Raw genomic sequence first — 26,026 nt, 5'->3', positions numbered from 1 at the left:
ACAGCCAAAGGTTATTTATGGTAGTTCTATGACTCCATAATCACATTTTGGGATAGTAGTTAAAAGTATTATCACCATGCTGAAATTACAACAAACACCAGCTTATGATTTACTGTTGTTCTCATGTAAATTTTATGTTTCTAGCTATTTTTGACATCTAACAATAAAGATTTACTGTAAATTAAACACCTGTGTGATCCAAACATGAAACGCACTTTGTCACCTGAGGCAGAGGCACTCATGGTGCTTATAAAGTCAGGTGAACATGGTTGTCTCTGTAGGTTCCTGGGCATGTTAGGTGAAACAAGCAGCTGGCAGCCTTTAAATGTCTGGACAGTAGTCACTTTTTCCACATTTTGTTGTGTTAAATTCTTATTTCAAATTTTATCAAAAATAATCTCTTTCCTTAAAATTCTATACATAAATACTCAATTATGACAAAAAATGTTAAAATTTTTTTTGTAAATTTATAAAAAACTAGAATACCAAGAAATCAGATGTACATAAATATTGTCAGCCTTTGCCATGAAGATCTAAAATGAACTGTGTCCACTAGTCAAACTTGGGATGTTTCTACTGCTTAAATGGAGTCCACCTATGGTAAATTGAGCCGACTGGACTTGATTTGGAAAGGCGCACACCTATCTCTACGAGGTCCTACAGTTGACAGTGCAGGTCAGAGGTCAAACACTAAGCATGAACTCAAAGGGATTGTCTGTAATGAGCTCTGAGACAGGATTGTCTTGAGGTTCAAATCTGGGGAAACATTTCTGCTGCTTTGAAGGTCCCAGTGAGTTCAGTGGCCTCCATTATCGGTAAATGGAAGAAGTTTGGTACCAGTAGGACTCTTCCGGAAGCTGGCTGGCTGTCTAAACTGAGCGATTAGAGAAGAAAGGTCTTAGTCACTGAGGTGACAAGAACCTGATGGTCACTCTGTCCGAGCTCCAGAGAGGATAACCTCCCAGAAGGACAACTATCGTCTGGCCTGTAAGGTAGAGCGGTCAGACAAAAACAATCCTTCATAAACATGGTAACCCATCTGGAGTTTACCAAAAGGCTTCTGAAGGACTCTCAGACCAAGAGAAACTACATTTTCTGATTTGTTGAGACAAAGGATTGAACTGTTTGGTGTGAATGCCAGGCGTCATATTTGGAGGAAACCAGGTACGCCTCATCACCGTCTCTACAGTGAAGCATGGTGGTGTGAGCATCATACTATGGGGATGTTTGCAGCAGCAGGCACTGGCAGACTGACATTGTGGCATCATATTCAAACCCTGCACTTAGGTGTCAAAGAAAATCTTTTGCTTTCTAGTTCAGTTTATAAAAATAAAATAAAAAACTTATATGGTTTTGCTGTGTGATGCCTTACTAACTTTATAAAAATTTGTCTTATGATCTCAATTTAATTGTTACTTTTATTTGTTTCTTCATCTGTTTTATGAAATGTATTTTACCAATAAACCTGGCTTGTCTAATTAATCACAGCAAATTCAGGACAAACAACACCTTCCAGGTTCTTGATGTAGATGTTTGAAGTCAAAGTTTCTTGTTTGGATTTTTTTTCTTCTATAATAATAATAATAATAATAATAATAATAATAAGCATCTTCACTTAAAAACTGCAATTTGTGTTTACTTTTGTCATCTTCGACTACTGTCTTAATTGGTTTGATGTTCTGAAACACTTAAGTGTGACAAATAATGGAAATCAGGAAGCGGAAACACTTTTTCACTCCACGTTATGTGAGTGTTTTTTCTGTGGAGGGGGATTTCTGCAGTCTGAACACAGTGAGTAAACAGTACATGTGCACTGATATCTGTGGGACATCTCTGTATATTATACATCCTGTATTCAACAAGGGAATATATTCTAAATTTTGTTATACAATATTTTTAATAATACACTAGAAGAGACGTGTCAGTGTGAGTTTACTATAAAGGAGGCTGTGGGCATGAGCAAGATAGTCTCTGTATTTCCTGTGTGAATAAAATATTGATGTTTAGGGTTCAGTTTTCAAACAGCTGCTGAATTTTGAGAGTTCAAAATAGTCTGCAGCGAGCTAAGGCATCTGGTGGAAAAACTAAAAAATATGAGAGTTTCATAACATGATATCGCTGTCAACAAACAAATCTGAGATAAAAAGAAATATTTAGCACAGACGACTCCTGCAGCATTATACATTTGTGTGTATAATAAGTCTGCATTGAGATGGGTGTAAATATAGTTCTCTTCAAATGACACAGAAGGCCGAAAAGAAGAAAATAAAGAGATGCTCTAAAAGTATAAAATGGATTTTTCTACCAGACATCATTGTCCATCTAAACTGACAGGCTAGACAAGGAGAACATTCATCAGAGCAGCAACAAAGAGGCAGTTCAGGTGGGAAAATCTGTTGACAAGACAACCATTAGCTGTAGACTAAATAAATTCAGCCTTTGTGGAAGAATGGTAAGAAGAAAGCCACTGTCGAAAGAAAGTCATGACTTGTAACTTGCATCTGTCATGAAGGGGCCGCAGCAAATACATGCAACGTGGTCTTGTCAAATTCAAACTTTCCAGATTTAATTCAAAACTAACTGAACATCATCCTGAACACAGCATCTCCAAGGTGGAACATTGGTTAGCAGCATCATGTGATGCTTTTCCTCCAATAGGAACAGGAGAAGCTGGTTAGAGAGGATGAATGAATCTAAACTCAGAACAATCCAGGAGGGAAACCTGGTAGAGAGAGGTTCACCTTCCAGAAGGACAAAATGCCGTAAACATGAACCCAGAGCTACAATGAGGGTCAAAACTTTTATGGTAGAATGACCCAGTCAAAGTCCAGGTCTGAGTCCAAGTCAGAATACGAGGCGAGACTTGAAAATTGTCCATCACATAAACAATCTGGTTGAGCTTGATGTATTTTTCAAAAATAAATGGGCAGAAAATTCAGTCTAAATGTGTAAAGCTGTTGAAGACATTTCTAAAAGTACTTTGGTTGGGTCAAGTGGTGTCCAAAGTATCCACTGTCCTTTCTTGCTCTGCAGAGAGGTTTGACTGACAGACCGGTCCACCAGGTCATGTCTGTATGTTGGCAGTTAACAATTGTCATCCCACTGTTACCAACTCAGTCATTTTCTTGCTATATTTAGCAACATTTCAGACAAAATAAATTGGTATCGGCCAAAATCCGAATGTCAAGTTTCTTTTTTTAAGATTTTAAGGCTCAAGTGGCCTTTATTTGATAGTGTATTGACAGGAAAGTGGGTAATGAGAGAAGGGGGAAGACATGGAGCAAAGGTCACCAGGCGAGGAATCAAACCTGCAACAGCCACATCGAGGACTAAGGCCTCCTTATGTGGGTTGTGCTGAACCCCTGCGCCACCACAGCACCCTGATGTCAGGCTTCTTAAAGATTGGTGATCGGCCAGAAAACTGCAATCGGTGCACTCCTATACTAACTTGAGGTTTCATAAATGTTTTGCAAAACATCTCTAAAACTGTGTTTCCTTTCATGAATGTGTTGGTCTCAATAAATATAAATACAATATACACAACTTTATTGAGGCAACGTATAAAATGTGAAATGTTGAGAAGACTTTTTCAAGGTAGTGTAAATGTATTTAAAATTTCACAGTCCTGTGTGTGTATTTTAGATTTTAGTCTGTTAAACTGACCAACAGGGTTTTTTGGGGGATTTTTGTAATTACTGCATTGGACATTGTGAAACTGCACCCACTGACAGGGGAAAACATCTACAACTACACTTGTTGAAAGGTATTGCAACTTTACTGCAATGATTACAATGTTAGATCAAATGGATAACAAAGTCGGCACACTGCTGACCCTGGATCAGTGGTCCAGATTACAAGCAGCCGCTTAGTGAGGAATGAAGTCATGCAGCCACTTTATCCTCTTCCGCTCACAGACTTGCTGCAGAAGAAGATGTTGAGGACTGCTGTCTACTTCAGTTGTCTTTAGCTAGCTTTAATTAGCTAGTATTAGTTAGATATTATTTTTATTAATTATAGTCGTTTAGTTTTAGTATTTTCACACTATGGTTAACTTTCTTAGGAGCAGAATTAAATAACTATTTTATTGTGATTATCACTTGGTTAATGAATCCTCATCAGATACTATTTTCAGAAAATGTATTCAGTTATTGTTGAACAACCAGCTAAATCTGGTGTTTTCTACCAACTTTTGTTGTTATTTTGCAGACTAGTGTAAGTGCTGCCAGGAGGAGAATGCAGAGCCGTAATTTGCCGACAGCTGACGTAAACGTCTTGTGTGGTGAGAAATGAAAGACGGAAGTATTGAACAAAGCAACTTGCAATAACTGTTTTTCCAAGTTATTTTTGCCAGTGTAATAGGTTTGCACCGATTGCAGTTTTCTGGCCGATCAATGATTACCAATCTTTAAAAAGCCCGAACAGCAGACTCCTGTTTAGGCCTATACCAATTTTTTTTTTGTCTGAAATGTTTCTAAATAGTAGCAAGAAAGTCGCTGAGTTGGCAAGAGTGGGGTGACTGTTGTTAACTGCAAATGTGCAGAAATGACCTGGTGGGCTGGTCTGTCAGTCAAACCTCTCTCACAGCAGAGCAGGAGAGGACAGTGGTTTGATGAGGTAGATAAGATCAGCTTCACATATGAGTATCAGCCACTCTCTGAAGTCAAAAAATTAAGGAAACGACTGGCTGATAAATCTGCCAGTCGATTTATACCATGGCTATTCTGTATCTACAGCATAGCCATGGTTTCTACTTGTTCAAGTCAAGCTAATTTGTCTGTAGAAGTAACACACCTAGTTGGGACTCATAGACAGCGGCCTTTCCAAAAGTTGAAAATAACTAGCTTAAAAACCGACCCAAACCTTCTCCCCCTTGGTGTGTTTGTTGATTTGATGAAATTGCTGACTTTGAATTTACATCAGATTCTTGCATCTCCAGTGTCTTCGGTTCTTCTTTGCAAAGCAGAATAGGCACGTTTATGCCGTGGAAGAAAATGTAGTCCTTGAAAAGTATTTTGTGTGCTTTAAGCCCTTCTAAGTTGCGGTCTAATGGTTGCTGAGCTGCAGTCGGCCTTCATTTGGGTCGGATATCTGCCTTGTTAGATCCTGAAACTCACCACAGCTGAAATTATTTGGGTTCTACCCCTTGACCTTCTCCTGAAAGCATCGAAACCCGCTGTCTTCCTTCATTCAACCACTGCAGGGATGAATTGTTGCAAGAGGCCTTGCTTGTGCAGCTTACAGTGCCACATTCAAAGACAGAAAGCCGTGTCGCCTTGGCTATCAGAGGAGGGCATGACAGTGTGAATCCCTGACAGAAAATTACTTTAAAATCCAGATTTTTGTGAAGATTTGAACTATTCAAGGCTGATCAGCTGAAGAGCAGCATGTTGGAGTTCATAATTTTTCTTAGTTTCTTCCTGCTGCAGAAAATGTGATCTCTTGAAATTTCTTGTCCAGCTTTAACATTTTGGTCAGGACTGTAAAACTACCCGGTTCCAATGTGTCTGTGTGAGGTATCCTTTGTGTCTAGAACCTTTACTCCCTGTTTCGACTGACTGTTGGACAATTTGGCCACGGCCTGACAACAATGCCGATCCACTGGGGAAGCCATTAAGTAGCATTCTGGTGCCTGTTTCTGACATGCACCAGGGCTCTGAAACTGCACCAAATTACACTAAAATCACACCATTTCTTCTGGGTCCTTATGTGTTTTTGTCAGCGAGCCAATGAAGGGAACAGTAGTACAATCATTTTCTGATGTTTTATGAATGAAATTAAGAAATCAAGCAGTTCTCCGGATCAAAACAATATACCAATGCGGCAACGCAGCTGATCCAATCTCAAAAATTTGAATTTATAAAGATGCATTCACCTGCTGAAGGCTTTTAGATAATCTAGCACTAAACCAGCAGCTGGTGAAATAATATCTTCAGTAATGAGAACTTTTCCTGTCTTCTCATTCCATAATTTGGTCCAAAGGCTTGTAAATTTACTTCTAAACAACAAAAAAGTGAATTTAAATCTGAAAAAATGTGACTTAAGCATCATCCAAAAATCTTAACATTTTAAAAGAGGAGGCATGCATTGCTACAGGGCTCATGAATCACATAGGCTGGAGGTATTTTGTTGGAACAATGGAAGAATTCCTCCAAACATGGGCTGGAGGATTTTAGCATTTTCCAAAAACTTGATTAACCTGTTCTAGATATTGACTCTGCATTTTGTTTGATAATCGGTACCTTCTGTTGTCATTTGAAATATCAAAAACAGGGTTCTAATTACATGATGTTTTATTTAACTTTTCTGAGTAGCAAGAACTTAAGATGTGTTCAATATTTTCTTTTTGCATTTTGCATCGCTGTATTTTTTGACTAATTTGAAAATTTTCAGAAAGTAATGAGCACATGATGAATTCTGACTCTCCCCACATATGATTTTATCTAATAATCCTACCTGCAGTGCCGGAGCCTGGATCAGTGAAAATCTGTCCGGCTCTCAAGGTCTGCCATTGTACGCCATATGATAAATAGATGAAGCTGTCATCCCCATATTCTTGAACAAAGCCTTTCCGCCCTTCACTGGAGTGAACATGGCTAAAAATGAGAGAATTAGACTCAGAAGTTCGACAGGTAGAATCAAGAAGTGGATGAAAGAAAATAGTTTGATGTTTAATTAGTTTGATAGTCCAGCTACACTAGAATTATCACTTAAGGTTGATCTGCAACAAGAAAACAAAGACGGACAGAACTTCTTGTAAGATCGGGACGGTTGATTGATTGAGATATTTTTGATGTGCACCTCAGTCAATGACAAAAACACTAAATTTCCAAAATGTCCATACATTCACATGTAAAAGCACAAATAAATCTCTTAATTCAAAGGCTCAGAAATGTCAAGCAAGAAGATATTCTTTTAGACTTTCATACAGTTTAGAGTCATTTTGATAAAATCCTAGTCAAAGTCCTGGAGTCACAAGAGTTTATTGAACATTCATGTCACAAAAAACATGCGCTACCTCCTCCACACATGTGTACTGCCTGTCAGCTGGCTAAAAGAGGGATAATACATTACATTTTTGCTTTCAACAAAGATAAAATTTGACTATTTGGAAAAAATTGCACTCACAAAATACTTGGCGTTTAACCTAAATTATTACCACGTAATAATCCTATTACCAGAAACAGAGCACTGTACTTAACTCCAAACTATAAATATGCCTTAAAAGACAGAAAAACAAAAATATGACTGAAGATCAATTAAATGCAATGAAAGCAATTAAAACAAACAAGGCCAAATTAAGCCTTGTTGACACTGAAAAAATTAAATAAAAATGCATTTGAAGATTATTTTAAGATTATTTTAAGGAGGCAACAAATACTGCTGTAGCCTGTAGCCACTAAGATGTGGCTTTCTGCTGCTGCTGCTTCACTCTATTGAGTTTATCTGTGATTGTACAGTTTGGTGTTAGTTGATGTGATGGCAGTGATGTATGTTTGTGCTTGCATGTTCTGCAGAGCAGGAACCTGCTGGAAAATTGTATTTGTTCTGAGTCAGGCCAGATTACTTTTTAATCTTTCCTTGTTTTATTTTTTTTAAATAAAACAAATAAATAAAAATGAGCTCTGCCATTTCTGAGAAGGGTGCTTATTTATCCTGTCAGTTATGGCAGAAACTTGTTTGTGGCAGCAAAAAAACATGTGGGTTCTAGTTTACACATGTATATATGCACCCAGGGCTGGATTTAGAAGGATGTGGGCCCCTGGGCTGGGGCCAGTTTTGGTGCCCTATCCACTAAGGAAAATATATTCTATTAAAGTAAATTACAGTAAATTAATACATACTTTTCATGTGACATCACACTTTCAGGAACTTTGTAGCTGGAAGCCATCTTGGTAGGTATCTGTAACTAACTGTCATGACAGTTGCTATGGAGTTGCTATGACAACAATAAACAAGACACAATCTTAGAGCTAGCCCTCGCCTAGTTCCATCTCATTTATAAACAATATAAGTACATTACAACTATTACTCGATTACTAAATTTTTGAGTACTCTTCTTTAATTTTGCTGGTCTCAAAGCCAAAGCTTATCTATGCTTTGCGTTTCGCTTGCCTACCAAGATGGCGGTTAAGTGGCGTGGCTCACTTCCGGTTCAGACTTGTGGGACAATAACTCCATGTTGTTCCCAAAGAAATTGACTGTTACTTCAGAATTATCCAATACGTCAATACACTATCTATATTCATAAAAATAACAAAATATTAATAGAACTAAAAAAGAAAAATAAGGAAATAAAAATCCTTGTGTCCCTCTCAAAAATCGGAGCCCTCTGCTACTGTCCCTGTAAGCCCTTTCTCCAGTCTGGCCCAGCAACTCCACAACATAGATGGTTGAACTTGACCACATGTGGATCAGAAATAATATAATATAAATCTAAACTCTAAACCTAATTGGGTTTTTTCTAGTCTTTTAAGTAGATTGTTATATAATCATTCCACCCTGAGAAAGACCAGCTGATTAACAGATCCAAATTAACATGGCATTCATAGTGATGATGGGCGGATGTACATTTCTTCACTGCGAATAAGACTCTTTCTGTCAAACTTGATCACTGTAAATGTTCCTGCTAAATATGCGATCTTTATCTCCGCGACATGTCCGTATTTTTCACACAACACATCAGTGTCCCACATTCACATGACATCATAAGCTGGCGAGGTGCAGCAGCAGCAGCAGCGAGCCATTTCCTTCAGTTTGACCGTCCACACACTAATCACGCACCATACCAGCAGGACACGCAAAAACAGCTTTGTTCCGGACGCTAATCTCGACTAGCTGCCCGTGCGAGTCGGCGGAAGACGAGAAAAGAAATAGGGACAAATTAAGGGGATTCGCTCCACTCCGTGTTTATAGTTCACAAGCTGCAGCCCAGGGTGATCAGAGACAAAAGCTAACCGTCCCAACACGAATCGACCCTCAACTGGACGTAAACAGGGGCAGCCGAAAGTAAGCAGGCGAGCGAGCTGGGACTGAGGCAGCGCAGCGGCAGCGTGGAGGACACCGTGACTTTCCGCTCTGTCATTCCCAAACGTTGTCACAAACAACCGCGCTCTGCAATACACGCGTAACTGCGCATTCGTCTGGCGTCATGTTATATGCCGAGTCCAGGCGCTCGCGAAGCCAGTTGGTTCCATAGTGTAGCGGTTATCACGTCTGCTTTACACGCAGAAGGTCCTGGGTTCGAGCCCCAGTGGAACCAAGCGGACATTTTTTTTTCACTCCGTCAGAAAAGAAGCGAAAATTAATTATTACCGGCTATAGGTCAAAATTCAAACGCGTACATACCTGATAAAAACGTACAGTTCAAATGTTAAACTGCACGTGGGCTGTAAATTTTCTTCATGGTTTTCTGGATCTGGCTGATTTTCACAGCAGTTATTGTGGTTATTTTTTGTTTTTAGTGCTTCTGTTTCTAGTCTTTTCCCCCTCTTGTTGTGCCTGGTCGCAGCAGATGGCTGCCCTGCCTGAGTCTGGTTCTGCCAGGCATTCCTACCTGTTAAAACGGCGTTTATTCTCCCTTGTTGCCAAGGGATCGCTCAGAGGGAATTGCTGAATTTCTTTGCATTAAAAATGTCCTGGGGATACTTTCTGCTATATATTAGTGCAATATAAACACAGCCCTATTTTTAAACTATAATATTATTTTGGGGGGTGAATCATTTTTTCTACTTGTACACCTGAATTTCCTCACTGGAAGATATTTATACAATATTTTTCTGCTCTATTAACTACGGATATCTGAATTTGTGAGACAATAGAAACACAAACTTCTTGGCTCAATATTAACAGGAACCTGCTAGTTTTTGCTTTCTTTATCCACTAATTTAGAAACTATTTCTGGTCTGTTTGAAAGAAAAAGGCAAAAAAGACAAACTAGTGTCTGGAAAATATATTATTTCCATAAACATTTTGAAAGTGATTCAGGTTAACTATATATATTTGTCTGACTTCTCAAGAGAGTAATAAATTGAAAATCTTCTCAAATGTATTATTTATTGGTGTACAACTTCCTGATAAACAGTCAATGTCTCCAGAACTAATGTATTTATGTACAAACCCATTATAACTATAATGCAATTCGTTCTTTATGCAGAAGTCCTGAGTCAGCAGTCTTTTCTATAGATGTAAGTACACTTTACTGCAATTTTTAAAACTGCCCTGGAGCAAAAGCTTTTCAGAATCCAAATTGTTTTTTTATATGTAAATTTATGTACGGGGACATACTTTAAAAATTTGCAGAGTTTAAAAATCATTCAAATCTAAGCTCAAGTGTTCAGAAACATAAAAAACTGTTTGTAAAATCTAAGTACTTCCCTGGTTTCTCACTGGATTTAGGTGGGGGAAGTATCAGGTGTTGCTATTTAAATTGCTGATCATCAGCAAGGGTTGCCACCTCTGCTGGCAGGTGTCTGTTAACACGATGCAGTGAGGAAAACATCAGCGATGATGACCATAGAAAAGCACTAGTTGCTGACCATCATTCTGGCCAAAAAAAAAATATATATAGGTGCCACAGGAAAGAAACAGGAAGTAGCAGCAAAGAAAAAGCCAGCAAAGATTGCAAACAGCAACCTCAAAACCCACAGGCCTCAATTAGCATGTTAAATGTCAAATGAGAGAACAACACAATTAAGATAAGACTGTCAATCTGCCTTAGGTTTGGAAATATTAATCCCTGCAATTTTCTTTGAACAGATGAGACAAAGTAAATCTTTTTGGCAATACTACAGAATGCCATACTAAAAGGAAACCTATTATACCATGTAATCAATATGTCAACTATCAATTCCTCTGTATACCAATAAACCGAAAATCTGATGTCATCTGTCTGACCTTTGAATTCTGACACAAACTGGGTCATGAAACAGAACAATAATCCAAAACACAGCCACAAATTGAAATAAGTCAACAAATTGCAATGGCCCAGTCAAAGTCCAGACCTCAGCAGGATGGGAATGGTGTGGTAAGACATGCCTGTAAACCTCAGATAAGAGAAGCAATGTTGTAATAACTCCCCAATGGTGTGAGAAACTCATATTGTCAAAAATATTCATACCTCCTCACCTCCTTTTTCTTTTTTCTTTTTACAATGTTAATCTTCAATGTACTTCATTGAGATTATATGTGATGTCAGAAAAGTATAAAACATTTTTCACAAATAAAACTTTGAAAAGTGTGGCATGCACTTACTCATTCATCTGTCAAACTCAGTCAGACTGGTTGGAAAGTGTTTGTGAACTTTATTTTGTAGCCCATATCATCCTGTTACCAGTTTAATTTTGTAATTGCTTTAATTTAAAAAACTGCATTGTATCTATGCATTGGTGCGTTTTAGTTGTGTTAAATACAAATACAACTACAAACCACATTTTTCATATTTTTATTTGTAAAGAAAATCTAAACAAAATGTGTCCTTGTATCTTTCCTGTCACTTCACAACCATAAAATCCAAGATTGTAGTTATAATGTGGTGGAATGTTAAAAAGTTAAAGCGGTCTCAATATTTTGTAGTGTATTTCAACAAGAATAGATAAACTGATCTGAAATTAATGTGTTTTTTTTCTACAAATTCAATGTACATGTCTCGGTCTCTCTTTTATCAGCCTCCACAGGTGTTAACTGTTAACTAACTGCAACACCCTCCTGATATTTTAACGGCTACTGTTCACCAGATAACCGGCACATAAAAAGTATCAAAAATAAAACAATTACTGACCTAATCTTCTGCTCTGTTGCGGAAAAGCTGCATCTCCATCGTTCAGTTCACCTGGTTGACTTTTTAGGAAGGAAAACGTGACTTTGTAACCGTCCATCTCTCTGTTTCTATGCTGGGGGGTGGGGGGAAAGAAGGCAGCAACGGTTACCGTAGCAACAGCGCCATCTGTGTTTTAATGGAAAGTGACGACCGGTTGTCTTCGGCGTTGTTCGACGTTAATAACGGAATCAATTAAAACTCTCGGGGATCGGTTAGTGAAATTTTTCAAGAGGTCGAGAGAGGTCGCGCTGCTGGTGTTTGAGCGCGGCGCCTCTTCTAACAACCGGATGTTGTCTCCTGCTGACATCCTCCGGTGTTACGTTCATTGTGGTCCCCAAAATGGCGAACGTTGCTGCAGCTACCGTGGCCGCTGCTGCCGCAGCTGCCGCCGCGAACAGAGACCCAGCCGTGGATAGGTCACTACGATCCGTTTTCGGTGAGTTCAGCTTTAATAGAAGCGGTCAAAGCATGAAACAGTAAAAGTAATCAGCTGTTGAATGGAGACCTCCTAGCTTACACATACGGCCATGTAGCGGAGGGACAGAACTCGACGCTAATAAGCAAATAGCTTTGTAATTTGAAATGTTAGCTTCTTTTTGTTTTTATTCAATATTCTGTCATTTGAATTCTTATTTCAGTTGGAAACATTCCATATGAAGCCACAGAAGAGCAGTTGAAAGACATATTCTCCGAAGTTGGACTTGTTGTCAGCTTCAGGTAAGTAAAGGATAAACATTACCAGGATAAAAGTGCACATAATTGTCTCCATCAATTGTTTTTGATTAATACAAGTGCCTCTAAGTAAAGTAGAATATATCAGATAAGGTAGCTGATTTTTGTAAATCAATTGAATTAAGACGTGAATTTGTAATATTGCATACAAAAATGTCATATAATGCACAATCCTGGAGAACATTGTTGACCTAGCAGGAAGTTGGATGCAAGAAACAGGCCAGTATATGCTATTCAATATTTACTTCTGGGGGAGATTCAACAGGTGTGGAGTCAAACCTGAACATGGGCTACAACTCCTGCATTCCTTGGATTAAAACTATTCTGAAAAAGAAACATATCACTCTGTATATCACATGTGTCAAACTCAAGGCCCAGGGGCCAAATCCGGCCCGTCGTAACTTTCTACATGGCCCTCTAGACTCCAGATTACATCAATAATTCCCTCCAGTTTTTCACAAATCCACAAAACTCACATAAAATCGACAGATTCCCATATTTTTTTCTGATTTTACCTAAAAGTTTTTCAAACACATTTGGTTTAAGTGACTGTTGCCACAGCTTTACTTGATGTCAAGTTATATCTGTGACCGATACAGCGATTAATAAAAAGTCACCTTTAACATCATATACTAGCTCAAATACCGTTAAAATTTCTTACAAATATTTCTAGATTAGAACAACAAAATCTGTGATTTCGATTGCAGAAAAACCACAAAAACAATCACAAAATCCTGGTGGACTGGTCATTGGAAAAGATGTTCAATATTATTTAATTTTAAGAACCGCTTATTGAATGCTAAAACAGCTATTCATTGATAATTTAACAATTTAATGGGTTTTATCAGTACAATCTGGCACTACCGTCCCTTTAAGAACATTCACATTTTTGATATGGCACAAAATGAAACTGAGTTTGCCACCTCTGCTGTATATAATGAATCTAAATGAGGTTAAGTTTTTTTTTATTGAATTATTTAAACAAAAAAATCTTCTCTATGATGCTGTAGTTTATTGATATGTGTCATCCGTTGCTTCTTTTTATGATGTAGATGTTATTGTGAGTATATGTCCCTTGTTTTTCCTCAGGTTAGTGTATGACAGAGAGACAGGAAAGCCAAAAGGATATGGCTTCTGTGAATACCAGGACCAGGAAACGGCCCTCAGCGCCATGAGGAACCTGAATGGGAGAGAGTTCAGTGGTCGGGCTCTCAGAGTCGACAATGCAGCTAGTGAAAAAAATAAAGAAGAGCTCAAAAGTAAGTTACTGCATTAGTTAAAGCAAAGGAGATGTGGTTATAATTTCTGTCTGTGTATGAAGAAACCGTTCTTCCTTTTCTGCACAGGTCTGGGGACCGGAACCCCCATCATCGAGTCTCCTTTTGGAGACAGTGTGTCGCCAGAGGAGGCTCCAGAGTCCATCAGCAGAGCTGTGGCGAGTCTTCCACCTGAGCAGATGTTTGAGTTGATGAAACAAATGAAGGTAAGTTGGTTTACTGGATCTGTGTGACTGACTGTCCAAAATGTCACAGTTAATGCATAAAAAACTGAGCTTAAATGTAGAGAGAACTCTGCTGATGTAAGTCTGTAATTGTATGAAAGTTTGACTTGGAACCTGCATCTTTGTTTACCTCCTTTTGTGTATTTTGAAGCTTCCACCCAGTGTGTACTTTTTAACCTAATGTTTTATTTGTCTGATTTGTGAAATTTGATTTCTCTCCCCAGCTGTGTGTACAAAACAGCCCCCAGGAGGCGAGGAACATGCTGCTGCAGAACCCGCAGCTGGCCTACGCTCTGCTGCAGGCGCAGGTCGTGATGCGGATCGTTGACCCGGAGATCGCTTTGGTGAGAATTATTCGTGTCGATAAGCAATAAATCAGTTAATCGCATTATAAATTAAAATGAGCTCTATAATTTCCATTCGCATGATTTGTCGTTTTTCTCTTTTCTCTCTTTCTACCAAAAACTGAAAGTCTGGTGCTTTGGTCTCAACTAGCCCCTTTTTTCTGAAGGACAATTTTGTTTACATAGACTTCACAGAAACAACAAATAATTACATTTATTTGTTTTGTTATTTACTTTGGATATTTCAAACGCCTGTTTATTGATCTTTGAGAATGTGTTCTTGCATTATTATGCCATTCCAATTATAATACCTGAAAATGGTCTCGAAACAACAATATTATCGTTTATCGCAAAGAAAGAAAGACAAATAGGTTGTTCTTCATGGCAACATTTGGAATTGGATTTGGGTATTAAGATTTTGATGAAACTGCTTTTCATTTTTGTACAGAAAATGTTGCATCGTCAAACAGCTGTTCAGCCCCTGGTGTCCAGCAGTCAGGGTGGAGGAGCACCGCCTGTCAATCCTCCTGTTCAGCCCAATGTGCAGGTGTCTCAACCACAACCTGTGGTAAGATAAACGCCAACCCTCTCTCCAACTCCAGTCCTCACGAGTGACTATCCTGTAACTTATAAGGGCGTCCTTGCCCAAACACACTTGAATCTAATAAATGGCTCATTGCCAGATCTTTGCAGAGTTAAATGAGGAAATCCAGCCATTTGATTCAGGTGTGTTAGAAAAAGGATGCTTCCAAAAGTTACAGGATAGTTACTCTCAAGGACTGAAGTTGGAGACTCTGCTTCGATTTCTGAGATTCACATAAAATAAAAACATAAAGCAAGTTTTCACTGTCCTCAGGTGATTAAATAAATCACACATAATCACTATAAACTCTATAATTGTGTTTAATGAAGGTTGAAAATGAAAGAAAAATTAATTAAGACTGAAAGCAGGCAAACGCTTTACAGCAGGGGTGTCAAACTCCAGTCCTCAAGGGCCGGTATCCTGCAGTTTTTAGATGTGCCTTTGCTGCACCACACCTGAATAGAATAATTAGGTCATTAAGGCTCTGGAGAACTGATCTACACAAGGAGGAGGTAATTAAGACATTTCATTCCAGTGTTTTGTACCTGTGGTACATCTAAACACTGCAGGACAGCGGCCCTTGAGGACTGGAGTTTGACACCTGTGCTTTACAGGGTTAGTTTGGAGTGGGCATTTATTGCATTATTCATCATTATCATGAAAACGATCTTATAAGAAATTATTATTTTTACTATTTTTTTCCACCGGTTTGTTCCACAAGAGCATCTATGAATTTAAGCAAATTTGAAAATGTGATTAAATGCAGTTACTATGTGCAGTTTAAGTCACACTCTTTAAGCAGGTGTCGTCCTGAAGAAACATATTTCAAATGGGAATGTTTATCAAGAGCAGCATCTGTGTGTTTGTTGATATGAATGCTGCACCATGCATTCCACAACCATACAGATACCTAAAAAACAAGTAATAAAGTTTTTTTAATTGTAATTTTTATTGTTCTCACAATACTTCAACAAAATACAGCAGTAAAACTCTAACTCCATACCGCCCACCATATTAATCTGAGCTTTGTCTCTTTATCAGCCGGTCATGCATGTGAATGGAGCCCCTCAGATGATGCAGCCCTCCAACATGGGCGTCCCCAACATGCCTGGACCGGGCCCTGCACCAGGACCCGGACCAATCGGACCTCCAGGTAATCGCTATTTGTTTCTTATTTTACTCACTCGAGGCCATAGTAAGGATTGCATTGCATTGTGGGATGTGGTCGAGTAAATATGCTAATAAACAAAAGGTCATGCATCATTTTTGAAACATAAAATTCAGCTTTCAAGACGTAGTCTCAAAAGTATTTTCTATACTTCTCAGATTCGAATGTTAATAATACCCAGAAACATGCTGGTGGTGAGATTAAATTCTTCCCACTTTCTGCTCCCCCAACCAACACATCTGACCAGCAAACACACTGAACGTTCTGGTTTGTAGTGACTGGTTCTGGTTCGCCTGGAGTTTTCTTTATATGAAAAGAAAACTCAAAGAGAATCACAGAAAAAAAACGTCCAATTAAAAGTGAACAAACTCGACAGCTGATTTAGGCCAAAGTAAACAAACTATCGATCACCCAAATCACCTTAAAAATATGCGAGGCTTCCTTTTTAAAACTAACAAATCTAAAACTGTAACATTTTAGCATCAAAAAGTGTTGCACAAATGCAGTTAAATTATCATAAATTCAGAAAGTATACAGGCTTCAAAGAAAGTATTTAATATTGTTTACATTAAATCGGTTCTTTTCCTGTTTTTGGTCAGTGAGGATTACCAAGATTATGTCTATTTGCTAAATACCAAAATAATGCACATTTTACGTTGATATTTTTTTTATCTCTCTTCAGATTTGTAAGTTTATATGAATTTCTTATGCTTGGGGTTCTTCTTCATCTGGAAGTTCCTCTGTTGATGTTTTGAGATCTTGCCTCAGGTCTATTTCGAGGAGTCTCCCTGCAGACGAACCTTCAGGTTTCATAAAATTGCACCCAAAGTTAAATCTGAGTTGTGAAGGCCCACATTTTAATATATTTAGATTTAGATGTCATACATAGAGCAGGTGTTGAACTGAAGCACATCCACAAGTGTGTCTATTTTTAACTTATCAGAAGCTTAGGAAGTCGTGACATCATCACCATCTGTCTCATTATTCTGCTGTTTATCAAATAAATGTAGTTTGGTTTCCAACTGGCCACAAACAGGAAAGGTTATGTCTGATTTCTGAGGTTTCTCTGAGTTTCTGCGACGTGCGTTGAAATCCCTCCTGGGTTATGAAGATCAGGCGTCACATTTGGAGTTGATTTGAAATGCAGCGTGGATCTGTGCTGAGCTCGGTGGCAGCAGCGCCGGACGCCATGGAAGACGGCAGTCTGTGGTCGGAGGCAGAAATAAATCATCTGCGGACGTTTTGCATTAAATTATCTGTATAAGCAAAGCTAGAGTCACGCTCTTTAAAGTTTCCAAAGTATCGCCATAGAAACCTATGAGAAAATGGTTGAGATTAACACCCTGTTTTGAAGGTTGGGTTTGTAAAAAAAAATTTAAATAAGTTACAGACTGTAGCCCTCTGAAATGAGCTCCTCCACAGGCGTACATGAATAAAAAAATTTTTTAGAAGCGATAAATGATCCTGCAACCTCAGGAAGGTTAAAACTGATTCGATTGAAGTTCCCTTGATTTGGAAATTTGTCCCCCCACAGAGGCTTTGCCGTGGAGGTGACCGATGACTCCTCAGTATTTGGAGTTGAGCCTGAAACGTTAGATTTTTATTTAGAAGACTCAGGGAAGGATTTTTTTTATTTTAAAGAGCCAAGGAGCATTTTGTTTCTGGAAAACCCATGAAGGTAACAAACTTCCAAAGACGTCCTGAAATATGAATCTGTAAACATTTAAATGGGAAGTCGTTCAATTTAATTTTACAACAAAACGTTCCCTTTTTTCTGACAGCACATATTTCAGAATTAGGCTGAAACAATTGGATTAATAATGATGAATCGATTTTTGAAGTAATCGTCAACTAAATTAGTAACTGATTATTTATCAACATTTGGATTTAACATAAAAGAAAAAAATCTTCATCTGTAAAAATGTTCTACCCAGAACTTCTCTAGTGTTATAATTTTAGCTTCACCTGGCTCAAATTCTGTATGAATAAAACAAATCTTGTTTTAGGAACCTTTTTTTCCTATGAAATTATTGTTTAATTGAAAAAATAAACAGTTCAACTCTGCACTGCATTGATGTCAAGTCAAGCAGAAAGGACTGAGCTTTTCACATTTTGATGTTAGAAGTATTTTTTAGTTGTAGAATTTTTGCTATAAATGATCAAATGTTCACTAAAAGAATGCCGCTATTGCATTTTAGGTTTATTTTCTAATATGAAGCATTAATTTAGTTATTTATTTGAATCTTTTAATGTTTTTCTAATATTATCTAAAAAGGGTTAATTTGTTAAATGAAAAATCTGCAGAATGTGTAATTTTGTTTATCTGATTAATCATTTAATCGTCAGAATAATCAATAGAATAATCGTTAGTTGCAGCTCTAGTTTGAATACTTTCTAAATCTGATTTTTGCACCGGCCATGACTCACTACGACCACTAGGTGTCACCAGAGCCTCTGCTAATGTTCTCAGCTGGATCAGATTCGTTTCCTCTTCATTGTGTCGCTCAATGTCAGATATGAAAATTGATTCTTTCTTTTCTGCACGTTTGACACGTTTTCATTTGAAAGTGAAGCCTCCCTGTGTCTTTCTGTGTGCATGCATTGATGTGATTGGCCCCAAATTGCCGCTTCGCTGTCTTGAGTCCTGTGTCTCCTGTTCTTTTCACTTTAATGCTGGCTCAGGAAACCTACAGAATTCCCCCACAGGATCAGCCGGACCTGCCGCTCTCGAGCGGCCTCAAGGTATCACTGTCACCCCTCAGTCCCCCTGACAGCTCAGTAGACTCCGCAGGACAGACGCAGTCCACATGCAGGGCAATCTGTGGATTTCACTGTTTGATTTCCACTGTTTCTGCTTGCATGTCTGCTTCTCCCTAATGCCTTTCGCTGTCTCACTCTGCACCCTGAGAGCGATTATCAAGGCTGTTCATGAACTGAGAGTGAGAGTGCGATGATAACTGGTGCAGAAAATGCTGCGTCATGAAGGAGAGGCTGGGTATGAAAAGATACCGGGTCAGAAACTCAAGGGCTTTTGGATCAGTTTCACAATCATCCTCAACTATTTGTCTATAAAAGCAATATTATACTTTATAATTAGGCCTGTCACGATGACAAATTTTGCTGGGGGATAAATTGTCCGAGAAGTTATTGTAATAAATGATAATATTGTTGTTTTGAGACCATTTTCCAGTAGTGTAATAAATTATCAGAGATCAATAAACTTTGAATTCTAATGAATATTTAACAGTGAAACTGGAAGGTGTTTTAAATATCCAAAATAAATAAACAAAACACCAAAAACGACAAATAAAGTGAATTATGAAGTTCCTGTTAACAGAACTGTCCTTCAGAAAAAGGTCTAATTGAGATGAAAACACCAGACTGAAGATGTTTGTCATCCAGTTTTTGGTAGGAATAGAGAAAATAGAAAACAATAAATCATGCAAACAGGAATTATTGAACTCATTCAAATAATCATACGTCTTTTGTTTTTCTTTCTGAACATGGTTCTGCGAAATGATCCAAAATGCCAACATGCTGTGATTGGCTGACACAGGAAGATGTAGATTTGTTTTTAAGAAGTATGTTGTTTTTTTTCAGACAAATGTGATTTATTGAAGAAATTGAAGAGATTTTCTCATCATGAAATTCTCTTATTTCTGTCGGAATCAGAGATTTTTTTTTGGCTCATTTCCTTTTGCCACTTTTTGTAAAGACTTGACCTGCTGATGTCAACTGAGCTGATCTCTCTCACCTCTTTCTCGCTCGTTCACTTGATCTCTTGCTCCATTTTTCTCGCTCACACCTCTCTCATCTCTCTCTCTCTCTCTGTATGTCTGTCACTGTCTATCTCTCTGTCTTTGTTTCTTTCTAGCTCAGTCTATCTCTTTATCTGTCTTTCTTTGCCTCTATCTTTCTCTCTTTGTCTCTATCTTCTTTGTCTCTCTATCTTTCTTTGTCTCTCTATCTTTGTTTTTCTCTCTGTCTATCCTCAGGTAACCATGTGTTAAAGAGGGCAGTCAGCGTTGCCCAGCTCTGCAGTTAAATGTGATTCTATTATTATTTATAAATAAATACAGGGTGGTAGCCCAGCTGTCTGTACTACCTTATATTTGTGCATTTAGCATTGCTAGCTAAACATTAGCCTGTCTGTACAACTGCACTCTTCTAAAGGATAAAACCAAAGCCGCTTTGTTGGAAACTGTTCAGCTTCCTGTTATTTGCTGAAACTGTTTTAAGGAGAAGTTTCTAGAAGCTGCCTGCTCCTTTTTTAAACCTATTTCTGTTGCTTATAAAGCTGCAGCTTCTCCTCTCAGTTACAACTTCCACACTGAAGAGTTCAATCAGTGTGACCTGCTCCAGCTTATGCATGATGTTTAATTTTATTTTTAAAATTTCTGCCTCTCTGTCGACAGATCCAGGCCAATCAGTTTCCATGTTTGTGGTTTTTGAGACTCACTTTGCTGTTTGTCTATAAAAAAAACTTTTCCTTTTGTTGAGTATTTTAATTAAAATTGGATCATTTTGAAAAACCAGAGCAGGGATGTTGCAGAGTGAAAGGGCATTAAAAATAAATAATAATAATAAAATAGTTATTATTATCATAAAATATAATGATCAAGTGATAGCGATGATTGGCACATAAGGTTATCAGAGTTGGGTAGTAACTAGTTACATTTACTTGAGTGACTGTTTTGAAAAAAAATAATTATAAGAGTATTTTTACTACAGTTTGATTGATTTTATTATGAATTGAGTAAAAATTCTGGATTTTCTACCTACTGAATGAAAAACAAACATGTTTTAACCTAAAATTCACCAGACACAGACACACACCTGCAGTTTTTGTTAAAGTTTCATCATTTTTTAATTCAAATAAACTGATTGGGAGACATTTTCTTTTGCCTGATTTCATTATTTTTGTTACTAATTTCAATTATTGTCATTTTGGTTCTTAAAATTCCAAAATTTCCACTGAGCTTTTTGATTTGGTCTGTTTGATGATGTAATTCTTTAGATATTAAATGACTGATGTTTTGATCAGTTACTCAGTTCGTGAGTAGACTTTTTACCAAATACTTTTTTCTCCTAACAAATTTCTTTGATGGCTATTTTTTACTTTTCACTTGTGTAAAACTATGTTGAAGTAGTGCTACTCATAGTTGAGTACGTTACGCTTACACTGGATCTTCTTTAGTCTTTTGTTTTTGTCTAAATGCTTCTCTCTTTGAGAACAACGGTTCCAGACCAAAACAAAGAGCTTTTTCTTGTCCTGCACAGTTAATATTTTCCAGGATCTTACAGACGTGGTGGAGCATTTAAACATTAATCACTCTGAAAGGGGAAAACTACCGGCTGTTGTCGAACAGAAACACTCAGCCTGATTACATGTTATTTATAGGACGGCATTCGTTACATTTATGTGTGTTTGAGTTGGTCAAAGAGTGAAATCGGCCCAGATGTCCCGCAGTGGGACTTTTTGCTTTAGACTGGAGAATCCTGCAGGTCTTTCTGCCAGTCGCTGTCTGGAGCGAGCTGGTTTAACCCGACCCAAAACGGCTCGGGACTGACATTGAAGCCAACACCTTTTATAGGTGTGTGTGTCTGCCAGGAAATTCAGCCCACTCAGCGCTGCTAAAGAAAACACATGACGTGGTTTTTGGCTTTTGATTGATTTTTTTGTTTGTTTGTTGTTGTAGGACCGGGCGGTATCCCACCCAGAGGCCTGTTGGGCGACGGACCCAATGACCCCAGAGGAGGAACTCTGCTGTCTGTCACTGGAGAGGTCATCGACCCCAAGTAAGAAACATCAACAGCTGTTAGCAGGATTAACGCCACAGTACTGACCACTCCACTGGATAACGGCACCTCTCTGCTCCATTCCATCGTAAACTAACGAGAAGTCGTCTTTTTGTTCTGTTCATCTGGTTCTTCTGAGTCGGTCCAGCTTGTTTGGCTGGCTGAAAACAAAATGGAGTAGAGACGCGAATCTCAGTGTCAAACTATTCAGTCCCGACTTTTAGGGTTCGATTCAGAAGCAATCTTCAGATTTTGTTTAAATTTTAGCTACGTTCACGATTTCTGTGAACGTAGCCATACATTTGTTTTTGCGTGGTCGTTGAGATTACCAAATATATGCGACTTCCAAATGTATGTGATCTCCTGAAAGTGTCCCGCAGTTCTGGCCAAAATCGTAATCGGCAGGTCGGGCTTTTTAAAGATCGGTGCACCGATCGCTTGTTAAAGCCATCAATCTGTAAAGCGGTGATCAATCCTAAAAATGTAAATCTGGTTGAACTGTTTGTGTTTAGCCGGGGCTACATGGCCGCTCCGCCGCCTCACCAGGCTCCGCCCGTACATATACCTCAGATGGGAGGCGGGCCACAGATGGGAGGCGGACCACAGATGGGAGGCGGACCTCAGATGGGTGGCGGACCTCAGATGGGAGGCGGACCTCAGATGGGAGGCGGACCTCAGATGGGAGGCGGACCACAGATGGGAGGCGGACCACAGATGGGAGGCGGGCCGCCCGAAATGAGAGGCCCTCCGATGCCTGAGCCGCGGACCATGATGGTGGACCCGCGAGGGCCTCCGATGATGGAGCCGCGGGGACCGCCGATGGAACCCAGAGGTATGAGTCGGAGAAAAATGCGTTGTGGAAGATAATTTATCAGAATTATGTTTGTTACAGAGCTAAGATCAACTCCAGCTAGCAATGAATTAACAAAACAAAATAAAAACAAATCAGAGTTATAATTTTACAGCTGTAGACTGAGCTAGATGTTCCTTGAAAAGTCTTGAAATGTCTTAAATTCATTTAAAAAATGAGTTGGCCTTAAACATGTTATTCGCAGGTCTTAAATTTTGTTGTGACAGGAATATTTAATCTCATATTTTATGTAGTTTTCATTTTTTCTCGCGGGACTTCATTGTTACTCAAAGCTTTTTATCGCGGGCAGAATTCGTTGCTGTGTTCTGCTACTTGAGGCGGCTACGGCTACGGCTACCGCTAACTAGCTGCTAATATACTCTTTTGTTGCTAAGGGTAAAGCTAGCATATTTGACTTCCATCATGGCTAAGTGAAAATGTATTGCCAGCTGGCTGGACAATGTTCATCTTCGTCATTCCCAACCGATATGATTTGTTTGTTATTGATTTTCTTTTGCATTTCTGTTACAGGTCTTAAATTTAATTCACACGGTTCTGAAAATGTCTTGGATTTGAGTTTCAGCATCAAATTCTCCTAAAGCTCGTTACCTGTTTTCCTTCAGGCCGTGACCCAAGGGCGATGGACGCTCGCGGGCCAGTGGCGGGTCAGAGGGTTCCCATGGTGCCCGGGATGCAGGGCCCGGTCCCCCACGCCATGGGTCCAAACGTTCCTCCGCCTGCAAGACCGGTAACTGGGCGGAGCCTTAAATGTGTCTTCTGTTTGGTTAAAAGCATCTTCCAGCTGCTGAGACTTTCTGCATGTTTTAGCCTCCAACTCTGGGATGTCCAAAGTGTGGCCCGGGGGCCATCTGCGGCCCCTAGGTTTTTTTTGTGTGGCCCCCAACTGCAGTTTGAGAGTTTTAGAAATTTGACCCACCAGCACAGACTTTTGTGTACTGATAAATTAAAATCCTTCCACGACATGATAAAAGTATTTGCCTTTTAATAACCAAACTTGAATCGTAAGTTTGAAGTTTTCTTGAAAACAAAAATATGCACACAATTTTTTTTATTATCCAGTTACTGGATTTGTCGTTGATTAAAATGGACAAAAACTAATTTTCCAAGACAAGAAAATAGAATCTTCAAAATATGAATTTATTGGTAATTTTTCTCCTAATGAAACCTCATTTATGTTTAATCTACAATCATTTGTACGTCTTTTTCCTACAAATTTATACCGTATTTTTAAGTAATATATTGCATTTATTTTTAGCACAATAATAAAAATCACAATTAGTGGTATTATTTTCTTATCATATCTTGCATTTCTGACTTGACCATTGTGGCCCACGTAACAAAAAGTCTTTGAGAGTGATTTCTAATCGGTTCGACTTTTTAATATCTTTCTGTTTTTGTAAAATCCCATTTGTTAGTTTCTGACTGAATGTTGTTTCCCATCTAAAGCTGACTACAACAATCCACGACATTGACAAACAAATTCTTCCTGCCGCCGCCCCACAGGTGCCGCCCTGTGGAGTTGCCCATATCACCCACATCAGAAACCGTCACTGACTGAACTCGCTCCCCATTTCTTTTCTTAATTAAAACTTTCTCCTGACCTTGTCATCTTGTCGTATTAGTGTATCGAAGCTCTGTGTTTCTTTTACATATCAGGCGTTCATTTAAGATTTACCGCGTTATGTTGACACATTAGCAGCTAAACCAATTCTAGTTATTGTCAGTGAGCATCTATACCAGTGGTGTCAAACTCAGTTTCATTTTGGGAAAAATCTTAATGTTCTTAAAAGGCAGGTTTGCCAGAATGTATTGATAAAAACCCATCAAACTGTTAACATATTAATAAACAGTGATTGGATTTTGTGATTTTTCCAATCAAAATTTCAGATTTTATGAAGCCAAATTAGAAATATTTGTAAGAAATTTTGCATGTGCTAATGTATGATGTTAAATGTGACATTTCATTACTAGTCGAATTGATCACCGACTATAACTTGCCGTCAAGTAAGACTGAGGCAGCAGTCAGTTAAACCCAATGGTTTTGACCAATTTTGAGAAAAATTTTTAATAAAATCAGAAAAAATGTGGGGATTTGTTTTATTTCATGTGAATTTTGAGGAGTTGTGGAAAAATGGAGGGACTCATTGATGTAATTTGGAGTCTAAAGGGCCACATAAAAAAGCTACGGCGGGCCAGATTCGGCCCCCGGGCCTCGAGTTTGACACACGTGATCTATAAGGTGAAGGAAAATGCAAAAGAAGTGAGTGAACTGAGCTGAGGCTGTGTTGTTGTCCTGCAGGGTCCGGGTATTTCTGGCGTCCCGCCTTCAGGAGGAGGCTTCAGTCCCGGCCAGAATCAGGTCTCCACTCAGGATCAGGAGAAGGTGGGTTCATCAACGGCGCCGCCATTGTTTCCTGCCGGCGCCGCTTAACGCCGTCTCGTCTCTTCCAGGCCGCCCTCATCATGCAGGTGCTGCAGCTGACCCCAGAGCAGATCGCCATGCTGCCGCCGGAGCAGCGGCAGAGCATCCTCATCCTCAAGGAGCAGATTCAGAAAACCGCCTCCGGCGCTCCGTGATTCTCCCAGGTGGCGTTCCTCCTCGGCTTCCCGCCTGGAGCAGGAAGGAGTTTTCTGACCTTAACGATGTTTTCACTCGTTCCTGCTTCAGGAGCTGCCTGCTGAAACTGGCCGCTCTGCAAAAACACAAAATATTACCAAGTATTTTTATCTAGCTTCTAGCGAAAATGTCTCAGTGCACTTGAAATAAAAAAGAATATTTCACATTTTTCCCATAAGTGAATAACCTGCCAGTAGACCTGCTACTTTTTAATCAATATTAAGGAGTTATTTGCTAAAATGGTTCTTGTCAGTTTGATCTTATTTCAAGAATGCTCTAGAAACTAGATAACAGTACTTGGTAATGTTTTGTGTTTTTGCAGTGTAGGAGATCATTGCTTTGTTTTCTCTTTTTGTATGAAGAGCGTAGATTTGATCCAAATGTCTTCAGAAGATGGACACGTTTTTTGTTTTTTTCCTTTAAACCAAACTGTTGTAAAATCTCAAAACTGTTTTGTCAATAAAACTAAAGAAGTCACAAAATGCCTCCTTATTTTTAATTAAAAATATTTTAAATAAAAAATAAACTCTTACAGGAAGACATCTTTAATTTGCTACCTTGTTCCTTGTTTACCAGCCTTTGTTTCCAGTCAGGAA

The 26,026-nt window shown here is 38.8% G+C and overlaps 1 protein-coding gene, 1 long non-coding RNA gene and 1 other non-coding gene across 6 annotated transcripts; 2 read left to right on the top strand and 1 right to left on the bottom strand.

Moving 5' to 3' along the window:
- Positions 1-6,964: 6,964 nt before the first annotated feature.
- LOC116714483 (uncharacterized) lies at positions 6,965-9,516 on the bottom strand. The gene is made up of 2 exons (XR_004338061.1): positions 7,176-9,516; positions 6,965-7,144 (listed from the first exon to the last, which is right to left on the bottom strand). It is a non-coding gene; the product is annotated as an uncharacterized LOC116714483 (long non-coding RNA).
- On the top strand, positions 9,187-9,259 carry trnav-uac (transfer RNA valine (anticodon UAC)). Its single transcript has one exon. It is a non-coding gene; the product is annotated as a tRNA-Val (tRNA).
- A 2,599-nt stretch (positions 9,517-12,115) lies between the features above and the next one.
- Positions 12,116-25,912, top strand: cstf2 (cleavage stimulation factor, 3' pre-RNA, subunit 2). Of its 4 annotated transcripts, none has more exons than XM_032555096.1 (14): positions 12,116-12,251; positions 12,454-12,532; positions 13,637-13,806; positions 13,894-14,030; positions 14,273-14,392; positions 14,841-14,960; positions 16,017-16,128; positions 18,826-18,885; positions 21,843-21,942; positions 22,455-22,555; positions 22,628-22,774; positions 23,416-23,540; positions 25,113-25,196; positions 25,265-25,912. In XM_032555096.1, exons 1-14 carry the CDS (start codon positions 12,155-12,157, stop codon positions 25,388-25,390), a joined length of 1,578 nt encoding a protein of 525 aa, XP_032410987.1. In that variant the 5' UTR covers positions 12,116-12,154; the 3' UTR covers positions 25,391-25,912. The 4 variants fall into 4 exon arrangements, with proteins under 4 accessions (XP_032410987.1, XP_032410984.1, XP_032410983.1 ...); XM_032555093.1 differs by having other exon boundaries at positions 22,455-22,627; positions 22,664-22,774; XM_032555092.1 differs by having other exon boundaries at positions 22,455-22,774.
- Positions 25,913-26,026: the final 114 nt, after the last annotated feature.

The sequence above is a fragment of the Xiphophorus hellerii genome, chromosome 23 (assembly GCF_003331165.1).
Source record: "Xiphophorus hellerii strain 12219 chromosome 23, Xiphophorus_hellerii-4.1, whole genome shotgun sequence".
In the NCBI taxonomy this organism is placed as follows: domain Eukaryota; kingdom Metazoa; phylum Chordata; class Actinopteri; order Cyprinodontiformes; family Poeciliidae; genus Xiphophorus; species Xiphophorus hellerii.
The sequence above is the reverse complement of the archived record's forward strand: the minus strand, read 5'-3'. Positions and strand labels throughout refer to the sequence as shown.